Raw genomic sequence first — 14,764 nt, forward strand, 5'->3', positions numbered from 1 at the left:
GGTTAGATGAATAGAGGGGGGAGGAGGCTCATGTGGAGCTTAAACCATTTGGACCTGTTTCTGTGTTGTAGATTCTGTGTCATTCGGTGCAATAATACCAGGATGCAAGTCAAAAATTAGCCCTCAGTATTACTCATTCGGCCCAGTCCGTCTTATTCAGTACTATCATGTATGTGCCTTAAAAAAGATGCTGTCTTATTGGCTGCATAGTATCTTCCTTTTGTTTATCTCTCTGTCAAGGCATCAGTTTGAATTATCATCTTCTTTTTCTTGCTCTTCAGGTTGGCCAGTCCTCCGAAATCGCCTTGGCAGAAAGACCGCGTTGTTCAAGGTGAGCACCTTGTCTTCATTTCAGTCCAATTGGAGGTGGTACCCTGATCACAAGATGGTAATCGTAGACTCAGATGGATAAAACCAGGGTTTAATGCAATTGATTGGTTCTCCTCGGTTTTAAATGGATCCCTCTGGATCTGAGTCCAGTTGCAATAGGTAAAGTACGGCACCATCTCCCAGCCTGAAACCAGAACTGCTTTTTTCACTTCTGGAAGGTTGCATGCCAGATTTGGATCATAAACAATGTCCAACTCAAATGGAATACCATGGATCTCTTTTGTTCTTGCCCCTACCTTGAATCTAAACGTCCTGCTCTGGATAACAAGCCTTGCCACGCAGATCGGCCTCCTCACCTGCCAGGAAAACTACCCCATAGTCACCACCAACTACGGGAAGCTCCGAGGGGTCAGAACACCTCTTCCCAATGAGATCCTGGGACCTGTGGACCAATACCTTGGAATACCGTACGCCTCGGCTCCGACTGGCGAGAGGCGCTTCCAGCACCCAGAGTCCCCATCCTCCTGGACTGGCGTTCGGAATGCTACCCACTTCGCCCCAGTCTGCCCTCAAAATATTCATGGGATTTTGCCTGATGTCATGCTACCTGTATGGTTTACCTCCAATTTGGATATCGTGGCCACTTACATTCAAGATCAAAGCGAAGACTGCCTTTACCTGAACGTCTATGTCCCGACTGAGGATGGTAAGTTGCCACGTTTAAAAAAAATACCAGGAAATTGGGAAGCAAAGAGGAGGGTGGAAAAAGAAGTCAATGTTGATTGATTGATTGAGCCGGTTTTCCTTTCCCCAGCAATGCTGACCGTGTTTGTCTACCTTCGTTAGGTAGGTACTCCTTCAAACCCAGGCGGTCCTCGAGGTTAATTTTCATGTTAGAAAATCTCTGTCCAGTACAGATTCCCCAGGAGGTGGTTATATTTAGAGCGTAAGGGTTTTTAGAAAGAGGGGAAAAGATAAGCAAATTCAAGCAGCCTTTGCACAGAGCTAAACAAATGAACCAATATGGTAGCAATACGCAGTTTTAATAATCAGGTACGATTAGTTATACACAGGAAACAGGCGACCCACTTGTATAAGTTGTCTGATTTTATTTATTCTGACTGTGAGCTGCTGTTCTTCACCCTCCACCCCTTATGGGGGTTCCTTTACAGACCTCCAACCTCCTGAGGCATTTACATGATGATGGCATGACTTATCCTCGGCCAATCAATGGCACTGTAACCTCGATTACCCACATATGGACACTCTTCCATTTAGCTCCCCCCCACCCCCACCCCCACCCCGATTCTTTTCAGCACTTCACAGCAAGCACAGTTTTTGGCAAGCTGCCTTGAATCAGATTATAAAGCCAAATCTCTAGAGAGATCACCACAGCCCCACCCACTCACCTTAATTTTCACCACAAGATTAATAAAAGCAAAATACTGCAGGTGCTGGCGATCTGCAATAAAAACAGAGTTAAGCGGGTGTAGTAGCATCTACTCAACCTTTCGAGTTGAGAGTGACTTCTATTCAGAGCTGCATTCCTCTTCCCTTTCTCCAGGCTCCTCCATTCTTCCTCCTTTCCCTTCTGATTGCCCGCTGGGGTCACTTTCGACCGTGGGCCTCAATGGCCTTCCTTGGTAACTCACTGCCCAAGTCTGTACGTTTGCCTGCGTCCATTTCGTCAGCCCCCTTCATAACGCGACTCTTACTTTAAACGGGTCTGCGGATAGGATGAGATAAAGAGGGGAGACCAGATGAAGGCTCTTATGGAGCATAGATATGAGCAGAGATCAATTGGGCACGAGTACCTTGTACCTGTAGCCTCGATTTAACTTCAAGTGGGATACTTTGAAGTCTCTGTGACAAAAAAAAAGCAACGATACTGTAAATATGCTCAAAACAATTTCTCCCTGTGGCGGCCTAGAATGGAACAGAAGTCTTTTTACCCTCCAAGGCTCCTGAGGGAATATCAGCTTTCATTTTATTTTCATTTATAATAAGAACATGAGAAATAGAAGCAGGAGTAGGCCATTCGGCCCCTTGAGCCTGCTCTGCCAGTTAATAAGAACATGACTGATCAGATTGCGGCTTTATCTCCACTTTCCTGTCCGTGCCCCACCAACCCACACCCCGGTGCTAAAGATTAGCCAAACTCTGAGGAAACCAGAAACAAGCTCCTTTTAATCCAAATACAGTTTTTTTTAAAAAAAAAGACAAAAATGTCAAGCAAGCTAAAATATCTTTAATAATTGCTACCGTTCTTCAATGTTTCAGGAATCTAGAATACAAACACGATTACTAACTGCAGCTAACCTAATAGGCTCCTGAAAATTAGTACAATGGCCCGATTGAATCCCTGCTAGTTGTTGAGGTTTGGTAGGGGGGGGCGGGGGTGCATGGGGAGGTGGAATGGTGCTGAGGCTATTGCAAATTGTTTTCATCATAACTATAATAGTGTTTGGAACAATAGCTGCTGCTTTTTTTATTGAGAGTGTAGCTCTTTTTAATATGTCTGATGACAATTGAAAGACGGTTAGTTGATTCTTTTGTGTTTACTGTAGATTTTCTTCCAGAAAAATGAAAAAGCGCAGTGGCTTCCTTCACTTTTGTCTGCCCTTATATGCTTGCCTTCCTTTTCGTAACTCTGTGGTCATTACACCACTGTATGTGTTGCGTGGAGCACAATGGGAGGTCCTGTGGCACAGTGGGTAGTGTCCCTCCCTTCTGAGCCAGAAGCTCTGGGTTCAAGTCCCGCCCCTGGACTATGATGGCCGAGGAAGGTGTGTTTGTAAAGCGGCCAAACAGGTTGAGGGTCAACTTGTAAATCCTTCCAACACGTGCCGATGGCAGGCAGTAAGAGCAGGAGAAATTCCTGGTCGGCCATGTGATGGAAAAAAAAATTGGAGCCTCAGTATTCATAGCTCCAGACTACAACATGCATGTAATATAATGCATGTTGCCACAGCAACTTAGACACCTCGGTCAGGCCAGTTGGCTGGATCAGACCAGATTGGTGCTAGCACAGGATTTGATCTCCATTTCTGCTGGGGTGGATTCAGGGCCCACTCTCCATGCCCTACCCATGGTGCAGAATGTGGCATGGTGGGTCAGACCTGCCTCTTACTAGAGTTGGCAACCCTAATGCTGCCAAAGAGCCAGCAGAATGCTACTCTCAAGTAGCAAGTGGCAAGACAATTAAATGCCACTGAGGGTCTACTTTCTCCCTGACTAGAGAGTGGCATAGAGCACAGCAATAGGTAAAAGCCTCAAATTACTAGCTGTATCTAGCCTTGGCCTCCTCCTCTTAAGCAACTACATGCTGTCCCTCGGTGACATCATCTGAAAACATGACATCAGGCTCCTCATTCATTCTTTGAGGTGAAGGTGACCATGTTCACCATCTGGGGTGTTTGATAGGGTTCTGGTGGGCATGTTGGTTTCTGCCTGGCAGGTTCTGCTGAATATATGACAGGATAGCACAGCTGATTGAGAATTGGATGAGTTTCTGGCCGAGGATTTCCTCTCCCTGTGCATACTCTCTGCCTCTGATATGTGTTTTCCGCACTGTTTTTCATTTGGTTGCGCCAGGTGCAGCGGTCCTGGGCGAGCTTCTCCCGGGACTCAAAGGTCAATACCAAAAGTCCGAGGGGAAGTGGTCGGAGTGTGCTTTTAGTGCTTCCTTTGACTGCCACGAGAGTGGACCCCAGAGTCAGAGCTCTCCATGGAAGATTCACTTTGGTAAGCGAGTGGCTACATGACCGGCCCCAACTCAGTTATGACTGTCTGAGGATGCTTGGCCTATCAGCTCGGGTGAGCACCTCAGTGTCTGCCATCTTGTCCTGCCATCTGACCTTCAGAAGCTTCTGAAGGCAGCTGAGCTGAAGGTGGTTGCTCCTCTAGGCTGGGAGGCGGTGGTATAGTGGCATTATCACTGGACTGGTGATCCAGAGACCCAGGGTAATGCTCTGGGGGCCTGGGTTTGAATCCCACCACGTCAGATGGCGGAATTTGAATTCAATAAAAAATTTAGAATTAAAAGTTTAATGATGACCAGGAAACCATTGTCGATTGTTGTAAAAACCCATCTGGTTCACTAAAGGAAAATCTGCTGTCCATACCTGACCTGGCCTACATGTGACTCCAGACACAGAGCAATGTGGTTGACTCTTACATGCCCTCTGAACAAGGGCAATTAGGGTTGGGTAATAAATGCTGGCCTAACCAGTGATGCCCACATCCCACGAACGAATAATAAAAAAAACACAGTCCAGGATGTGTAAATCAGAGTGGGCAGGACTGTTAGTCTATAGATGTTGAGTCTGATAGGCAAACGTCCACCTCCTCATTCCCAGATTCACGTTTAAAGTGTTGCATGTGTCTCGTTATCAACATAGACAGCTTGAGAGAGTGTGCTGCTGGGATAAGAGGATAAGAGGGAGAAATATTGTATGTTCTGTCTGTGGGAAACACTGCTGACAGGTTCTGGCGATGGACTGAAAACTTGGGCTTGAAATAGGGCTTTCCTGGACTAGGCTGGTGCATTACTTCAGTTTTCCTTGTGCTGATTGTAAGGCCGGAGTTGTCACATGCATTGGAGAACAAGTCCATGCTAATTTGTATGCCTGGCTCTGAATTGGCAGCTAGTGCACAGTCATCTGCAAATAGGAAATCGTGAAGTACATCGTCGGAGATCTGAATCATTGCCTGGAGTCGTCTCAGGTTGAGCAGCAATATCTGATTTCCCTACCAGAGTCCTCATCATGAAAGGCATCAGAGAGCATAGCAGAGGAAGACATGATGAAGGGGGCTAATTCTAGCTCGCAGCCCTGTTTTACTCCATTATTGGTTGGGAATGGGTCAACATTATCCTAGACATGCACGATGCCATTGCGGAACTGTCGAATCATTGTGACGAATTTCTTAGGGCAGTCAAATTTCTCCATTACCCTCCAAAAGAACTTCATAGTTGACTGTGTCAAAGGCCTTGCTCAGGACAATAAACTTTTTTATACATTCATGGGATGTGGGCATCACTGGCCGGGCCAGCATTTATTGCCCATCCCTAATTGCCCTTGAGAAGGCGGTGGCGAGCTGCCTTCTTGAACTGCAGCAGCCCATGTGGTGTAGGTGCACACGCAGTGCTGGTCGTTCCAGAATTTTGACCCAGCGACAGCAAAGGAATGACGATATATTTCCAAATCAAGATGGTGAATGGCTTGGAGGGGAACTTCCAGGTGGTTGTGTTCCCATGCGTCTGCTGCCCTTGTCCTTCTAGATGGTAGTGGTCGTGGGTTTGGAAGGTACTGTCAAAGGAGGCGTGGTGAGTTCCTGCAGTGCATCTTGTAGATGGTACATACTGCTGCCACTGTGCATCGGTGGTGGAGGGCGTGAATGTTTGTGGATAGGGTGCCAATCAGTGGGCTGCTTTGTCCTGGATGGTGTCAAGCTTCTTGAGTGTTGTTGGAGTTGCACTCATCCAGGTTAGATTTTCTCCTGTTGGATTTGGTCACTGCCTGGCACTTGTGTGGTGCGAATGTTACTTGCCACTTGTTAGCCCAAGCCTGGATATTGTCCAGGTCTTGATGCATTTGGACATGGACAGCTTCAGTATCTGAGGAGTCGTGAATGGTGCTGAACATTGTGCAATCATCAGTGAACATCCCCACTTCTGATCTTATGATGGAAGGAAGGTCATTGATGAAGCAGCTGAAGATGGTTGAGCCTAGAACACTCTCCTGAAGAACTCCTGCAGTGATGTCCTGGAACTGAGGTGACTGACCTCCAACAACTACAACCATCTTCCTTTGTGCTAGATATGATTCCAACCAGCGGAGAGTTTTCTCCCTGATTCCCATTGACTCCAGTTTTGCTAGGGCTCCTTGACGCCACACTCAGTCAAATTTGGCCTTGATGTCAAGGGGAGTTTTAGGGGTCCATGTTCTGTTCTTGGCATTTCTTCTGGAGCTGTCTAACTACAAGCACCATATCAGTGGTACCTTGACTATATCTGAAACTGCACTGACTCTCTGTCACAGATTCTAGTCAAGATGTTGCACTAAGGGGTTGAGGAGGTTCCACATGTACACTGGTGACATTCAGCTCTACCACACCACCACCTCTCTCCCAAACCCTCCTTCAACATTGCTTTGTTATACCCAACATTTGGGCAAGGATGGTCAGAAATTCCGTCCGATTAGATATTGGGAAGAGCAAAGACTCTTCACAAACTCTGTTGCTTGGCCGCTGACTCCATCCCTCTCGCTGTCCACTCTCTGAGGCTGAAAGAGGCTATGAGATCCTGTTTGATTCTGAGATGAGCTTCCAAAACCATCTCCTTTCTTTTAACAGTTCTGTATATTGCCACCTCTGTAACATCGCCTGGCTCCATCCCTGCCTCAGCTCATGTGTTGCTGAAGCCCTCGTCCACGTCCTTGTTACCTCTAGACCTGTCTATGCCAAAGCTCTCCTGGCTGGCCTTCGCTGGTCGTGAACTTCAGCTCATCAAAACTCTGTGGCCCGCATCTTAACTCGCATCAAGCCTCGTTTGCACATCACCCCTGTGCTCACTGACTTATATGGGCCCTAGTCTTGCAATGATTTAATTTTAAAAGTCTCACCCTAGCTTTCAAATCCCTCCATTGCCTCATCCCTGCCCAGGACCACAACCCTCTGAGACCTCTGTGCTCGGCTAACTCTGATCTCTTCAGAATTCCCGTTTTTAATTGTTCCACTCTTTACTGCCGTGCCATCAGCTGTCAGCTCTAAGCTCTGGAATTCCCGATAGGAAACCTCTCTGCTTCTGTACCTTTCTCTCCTTCTTTAAGATGCTCCTTAAAGCCTACCTCTTTGATGAAAGTTATCTGTTCCAATACCTCCCTTTGTGGCTAGGAGTCAGATTTTGTTTAGTACTTGTTCCTGTAAAGTAGCTTGGAATATGTTATTATGTTAAAGATGCTATATTAATCAAGTTGTCATCATTATTATTATATAACTGTGCATAAGCTCAAATGACCAGCTTGCAAGGATTTTTCCATAAATACATTTATAAGGGAGTATGCAGTTCTTGTTAAGTACTCTGTGGTGCCAAGAGAAATTATTGCTTCAGCATTGTTTTTAAAGTAGCAAGAAACCCCCTGACAGCTCAAAGTTATTAATGCAACTTAAACTCAAGTAGCGGGTGAACAAGATGTTTGAAATAGTGAGAAATTAAAATGAATTGAACAGTTTTTTTTTTACAAGGGGTGAACACCAGAGCAGATTAATCCACTCCTGAGTGACATGATTACATGGTTGGCCCACTAACTGTGCAGGGTCTTGGAGTTGGTAGCAGCTCTAACTTCTGAGAGATGGTCCAATTTTTGGATGTGATATCTAGGAATTTCTAAGATACGAAACAAGAGGCCAAAATGTCCTTAAAGCCATTAAGAAGTACAGAACAGCATTGGGATTCATTTCTAGAGGAATAGTATTGAAATGCAAGGAAATGATGTTGAACTTGTACAGCATCTCGGTTAGACCACACTCTACTTGGAGCACAGTGAACTGCCCCTGAAATACAAAAAAAAACAGAGGCACTGGAGAAATTGCAAAGGTAAAGATTCACAAGGGTGGTACCTAGTCTGACATGTTGCAACTATCAGGAAAGACTTACCAGGCTGGGAATCTTTTCTCAAGAGAAGACAATGGGGTCAATGGCCCCCGTGGAGTTCATTAACATTATGGAGCCATTCAAGAGGCTAAAGGTATGGAGGTATTGACCTGGACTCTCCAGGGATTGAAGATCAATCTCCAGGACATTGTTGTGTGCAACCCTGGAGAAAAATCATTGGGGCATTAAAAAAGATTGTTTGTTTTTTGTCATTTGAACATTCCTCTTTACCAGATATAAAATTATTGAAAATGGGGGGACAAAGACTCTTTGGCTGACAGTAAAGCAGCATCGAATTGGGCAATGAGTCTTTTTGCTTCCCAGTTGCTGTAGGAGGGGGCAGTACGTCACAAGCATGGATGTGTTGGCCGACTAATGGCCGGTGTGCGGGGGCGAGTCATGTGATGAAATCTCCAGGCACACATTTAATCACATCTGGCAACCTTATAGAGAAGATGTTTTCAATTGTGGGGGAGTCCAAGCCCAGTGGTCATAAATATGAGATAGCCACTAACAAATCTAATAAGAAATTCAGGGACCCAGACAGTGGTGAGAAAGTGCAAGATGCTACCACATGGGGTAGTTGCGGTGAATAGCATAGGTGTGTTTAAGAGGAAGCTGGATAAGCATATGAGGGAGAAAGGAAAGAAGGATGTGGTGATGGGCTTATAAGAGGTAGGGTGGGATGATGTTCATGTGCAGCAGAAACACGAGCAAACTGAATTGCCGGTTTCTAGTTAACTTTGTGCAAAAAAGCATGTTCTTTTCTGGCTAAATTTGTATTTTGCAATGTGACGAAATAATAAGTTAACTGAGGCTTTCAGTGAGTTTTTATCAGACCTGAGAAACCATGACCTCACTCCTTTGCCCTAGTCCTGTCTTTCTCAATATCTGACCTTTGACTCGGTGACAAAAAGAATAGGCTGTCTTTACTATTATACCAGTAAAGGGAATAAAAAGATCAGCGCCCATCACAATGTCAGGATGTCCCAAAGCACTTTTCAGCCAATGAAGCCTAGTCTCTATTGTAATGTTGGACACACGGCGGCAAATTTGTGTACAGCAAGTTCCCAGGTTGACCAGGACATGGGGAAAACTCCTGAGCTCTTCATTTAAATACTGCCATGGGAACTACTGCACCCACCTGAGAGATCGGATGGGGTCTTGGTTTAACATCTCAACGAAATGACAGAGCAACTTTTTTTTGAATTAGCTGGAGAGCTTGGGGAGCCTATGGCAATGCCTCAGCCAATCAGAGCCAACTTGCCAGCCAATCAGCGCCCTTTCCTCCTGTCGTACAAATTGTTATGATTATTTGAAATTTGGTACTCTTGCATTTGTCCTGATGAGTGCAGGATGAAAAGCTTTGGCAACATACCTCCCTTCTCAGCACAATCTGAAAGTAATTTAGAGGATTGAGCAATCTGTAGTAGGCCTGACAGAAAAAAAGAGATGGTGGCATATTTCATTAGAAAGGGTTCTGTAGGTGCGTGTTCGAACATAAGGTCCTACTCACAACCTCAGGCAATCTTTCTGTTCTAGTTGCTGACTGACCTGCTGTGTACGCACAGACATTTCTCCACTCCAGTCTTCAGCTTCCTAGTCCTGACTGGGCGTAATGTCACCTATAGCACTGTGGGTAACACTCTCATTTCTGAGTCAAAAGGGTTCAAGTCTCACTCCAAAAATGTTGGCACAAAACCTAGGCACTCCCAATGCAGCATGGAGGAAGATGGCACCTCCAACATTTCAGCACTGCTTCCAGACTGCCAGCTTGGATTTTTTTCATGGGATGTGGGCATCGCTGGCAAGGCCAGAGTTTGCTGCTCATCCCTAATTGCCCTTCAACTGAGAGTCATGCTGGGTCATTTCAGAGGGCAGTTAGGAGTCAACCACTTTGCTGTGGGTAGAGTCACACGTCGGCCAGACTGGGTAAGGTCGGCAGATTTCCTTCCCTGCAAAGCATTCGTGAACCAGATGGGTTTTTACAACAACCACTGGTAGCTTCACGGTCATCAGATTTATTAATTAAATTTTAATTCTATCAGCTGCTGTGGCGGGATTTGAACCCATATCCATAGAACATTAGCCTGGGCTACTGGATTGTTAGCCCAACATCAGTACAATCACACCACCGCCTCCCTACAATTCAAGCCTTTGGTGTGGGATTTGAACCCACAACCTTTTGACTTGGGGCTGAGACTACTGCCAGGGCTAAGACCCGCTTGATCAATTCTCCACAGAATATTGATAAAGGAGGCATTAAATCATATTAATGCTTTTAAGGGCTGATGCATTTTCTGCTGGGGTACACATTCTGACAGTGATTCGAGCACTGACTACGAGCCAGAGAATAAGATATTTGAAAAGAGAAGTCGCTTAGCAACTGGTTGGCAAGAAAAAGCTCGTCTGATTTTCTCATTTAAACAAATTTGCGCGTTGGACGAGAGCTTGAATTGTCAATGAGTTAAAGTTGGAGAATTCTGGTGATGCACAATCTGAAGGAGAGTAAGTGGGCTGTCACCTTCAGGTACTGATGGAACCTGCATTTCTTTTGTTCTCCCTTGGGATGTGGGCATCGCTGGCAAAGCCAGCATTTGTTGTCCATCCTAATTGCCCTTGAACTGAGCTTCTTACTAGGCCAAAGAATCAGCCACATTGCTGTGGGCGTGGAGTTGCATGGAGGCCAGATTGGGTGAGGATAGCAGGTTTCCTTCTCAAAAAGGCATTTATGAACCAGATTTCTTTCAACAACCAATGATAGCTTCATGGTTACTCTTATTGGTGCTGACTTTGTACTCTAGTTTTATTATGTGATTCTACCTGCTATGGCTGGATTTGAACCCTTGCCCCCAAAGCATTAGGCTAGGCCTTCTGTATTATTGGTCTGGTGATACTACCACTATGCCACCATCGCCCTCAAAGCAGTTCTAGCATTTTCTGAAAGGAGACCAAGGGCGACCTAGATCATTGTCTACCATCCTCGATGCATTGAAAACGGATGTTGATTAATCATATCGATCAATCTCTAATCGATTAGCCGACAGCAGTCCCAGAATGAGGCAGGGAAAAACCCCGGCGTTGGAGAGCTTTGGGAACCATAGATCTCCCGAAGTCACCTATTCCATAGAGTGGCCACAATCATTGAAACATTGGGCAGAATTTTAAGGTCCATCCCCAGGGGGGTTGGCAGAAAGGGGGTGCTCGTAAAATTCTCCAGATGGCCTTCCCACTACCCTCCCCTGCCCCAGCCCCAACCTGTACAAAATTTTAGGATGGGATGAACAAGACCTTGTCCATGTGGCTCCTAAGTGAGCAATTAAGGACCATTTAAGAGCTATTTCCCACCTGGCCTCAATTTTGAGGCTGCCGACATGACTTACACACCAAATCGCTCTGCGCAACAAAACTTCAACCTTTTCTCACAAGTTGCGCAGGATGTTTAATTGACAAGATCATACTGCCCTATCAAAATGCACCTTAAACACCAAGTGTCCAATGAAGCATTTAATTCTTTTTTTCCAAATATACTAGAGACTCTCGTGACAATGCCCATCTGTTTAAACTTCATTCATTTTTCATTCCTTGTGAAGGTTACAGACTTATCTGTAAATATAACAATAGCATTCTTTCCTAGACACTCGCACATGTTTGTAAACACAGGACAATTAATTAATCCAAATCTCTTAACGTACTGACTTCTTTCAAAGAATTAGAGAATTAAAAACAGACTTTATCTGATAAAACATATGGGGGAGAATGTTTCCTATGGCGGGCGGGCTGGGTGGGAGCGGGAGGGGGCAGGCGCGGAGCTGATCGACGCCCGCGATCAGTTGCGCGACGCCATTTTACGTGGGCGGGCCAATTAAGGCCCGCCCAGTGTAACGTGCGGCCGGACCTGTGCGGGTGCGGGGGGAGAGGAGGGAGAGTTGGGCCCTGCACTCCTTTGCGCATGTGTGTGAAAGAGCGCAGCAATCTCCCCGAGGCACAGAACTGCCTCAGGGAGATTGAATAGACAATTAAAAAACCTTAATAAATGATGTTTAAATTTATTTGAGCACGTCCCCTCATGTGACAGTGTCGTATGAGTTGGGACATGTTTGCGAAGTTGGGAAAATGTATTTAATCGTTTTATGAAAGCTTCAGGAAACCTCATCCCACCCGTGGCTGAGGTTTCCTGAAAAACGCGAAGGCCGCTTGGGCTTTAAGCCTGCCCGCCAACCTGAAGGTTGGACGGGTAGCGTTCTTAAATACTTTAATTACTTTATTAATGGCCTTAATAGGCCATTGACATTTCGGCGCCCGCCGAATGAAATATCGAGACGACGTGCGATGACGTTGGGACGCACGCCTGACGTCATCGTGAGTCACTGTACGTGTTGGCATATCGGTCCCGCCCCCACACGCCGACAGGAAGATTCAGCCCATGAAATGGTGATTTCTAGTTTATCTGCATTTCAAAAGGAACCAAGCTCCGACATCCTCCATCGACATCAGTTTGTGTCACTCGCTTTCAGCTCTCAAAACACTTTAGACTATTTAGGCCCGTTCAATTAGCATTTTTTAAAACGTCTTCATTCAGCCATGTCAGCCAGGGCCAGGGAGAGAAATTATGGGCCCCGACGCTGCTCCTGTTTCCAGACACCTTATTCCTCACCCCTTCTTTAACCCTCCCCGTCAATCGCGCATGATATTTTTTCCCCCTTTCATGATACACCAATCAATTCATCAAACAAATACAGAAAGGCCCGAGTAAAATGATAACGCTCATTGATGGCACCTAGTTACAAATATCATCCGATATAAATGCAACATGAGTCATTAACATTAAGAGCAGCAATGATATAATGCAGTGTTACTTTGTGTATGCCCTATAAGTGATCCCATCACGACTATTAAATAAACCAGGGAGTACAAATTTTACTTTATCAGCATTGTGTAATATTGTTAATTTGACAGGAAAATATCCCATTAGTTATTTATAACGCTATGCAGATGATAGCGTTGATTTTAATGCCTGCCTCAGCCCTCATTAATATGTTCTGCACATTGCACCATATGAGCATGGTGACAGTAAATTCATATTTGTGGGAAAGATTAATATTTACAACCCAGATAGGCTGCACAAGATCTTTTCCATTTTGTAGAAGTAAAAGACTTTCTCCTGCCTGCATGCATGATATTATTCAATATAATTATTTCATACAAGGTGTGTAATTGGATTCTATTTTATCAGAAATCTTACAGGGTAGAAAGATCAAAAGCAACAAAGTGGAATGATTGAACAATGTAGGTCTTCACTGTCAATGAGAAGCACTGGAGCCCTCAGGTGTCTCTGTGTGATACAACTTTTAAGAGGCCAGAGGACAAAGACTGAATGGTTCACAATAGTATCTGTGTTTTCTTGATCAGCACGTTTGAATACTCTGCTGATTGCTGCTTCCCACTACAATATAATTTCAATATCTACTATGCAACAAACTTTATCATGATATTTCAATAGCTCAAAAAACTCATAAAAGCACCAAGATAGAGTGGGATAATAGGTAAGTAGACAAAAGGACAGGATTGAAGTCAGTGGAAAAGACTCTTGAGAATCATGTGCAGGATAAAACAGGTTACTGATTCATTATGAGCCCATTACGCACTCCTGTCCTGGCAATTTCACCCCACAAAGCCTGCTCACAGTAAACTTCCATTAGCAACAAACTAAACAGAACTCCAGCCATGATTCCACCCTGTGTTTGCAAGATAATTATAGATGACAAAATATTTAGCCCAGCTCATCTCATCCATCCAGAATGACATATGTATTTGGAGCAGAAGAAAGCCATTCGGCCCCTTGAGCCTACTCTGCCATTTGATAACATTGCTTATATTATATTTGGATATCATGAAGTGTGCTATTTAAATGTAGGTTTTGTCTTTCTTTTATTACATCTTCATGCAGTAGGCAGAGTGTAGCAATGTGAAATTGGAGGCCTAATGCTGATCCCCTAAGGCTAATTGCCAAAGAGCAATCAACTGATGTTAGGAACGTGGCTACAAAGAAATCATTACATTTACAAAACAATTCAACTCTGTAGCTAGTACAACCTTACCATTCTGACTTCCCTGGCACCAACCCACAATATTACCGCAAATGGCATCCGCCCCTTTTACGCTAAGAATACACTACCTCCAGGATTTGCCAATCGGACATCTACCAGCAGATCAGAAAAAATGTAGATTGAATTGTTGATCTGAATGTTTCAGAGAAGGGTGATACATGGTACAAAAATTCAGTACATCCTTAACTCCAGAACTGGATTGTTTCCCCTTCCCCCAGAAGCTGTCATACAAATTGTGTTGTACACTGTTAATTCGCAGCCCATCCCTGCAGGTTCCATCTGATGTTGCGTCATATTTGTACTAAATAAATGTGCAAGTAGTATTTTTTAAAAAAATTCTAATTGTTGTTTGAAGTGTGAGAGAAAGAAGCAAATTAAGCAGAAAAATGTAATTAATAAATAAGAAACTCTAATAGCAAAAAAAAAGTGTGACAGCAATATCCTGAGAGAAATCATTTCCAGCAGCCCCTAACTCAATTCCTTATGTTTCTATAAAGGCACTTTCTGGTAAAAGCCCTTTATGTTGTTTCTCTGGGACTTCAAATGGATTTTTTTTTGCTGAAGTTACAATGGATGATCAAGAATCTTCCCCCTAGATTAATTTTAGTCCCACAGTGTGACCACCTCCTGCTAGATTGTAAGCTGATGTTGCTGGCTGGGGTGACCCTAG

The 14,764-nt window shown here is 44.6% G+C and overlaps 1 protein-coding gene across 1 annotated transcript in view; it reads left to right on the top strand.

Annotated features, from left to right (window-relative positions):
- The first annotated feature begins 293 nt into the window (after positions 1-293).
- Positions 294-14,764, top strand: part of nlgn4xa (neuroligin 4 X-linked a) — a 236,486-nt gene continuing 222,015 nt past the window's right edge. Inside the window, exon 1 of the mRNA XM_078545058.1 lies at positions 294-1,036. Coding sequence (XP_078401184.1) covers positions 577-1,036 — 460 coding nt within the window. The 5' untranslated portion in view covers positions 294-576. The remainder of the gene's footprint in view (positions 1,037-14,764) is intronic.

This window comes from Cetorhinus maximus, chromosome 7, assembly GCF_964194155.1.
Source record: "Cetorhinus maximus chromosome 7, sCetMax3.hap1.1, whole genome shotgun sequence".
Taxonomy (NCBI): domain Eukaryota; kingdom Metazoa; phylum Chordata; class Chondrichthyes; order Lamniformes; family Cetorhinidae; genus Cetorhinus; species Cetorhinus maximus.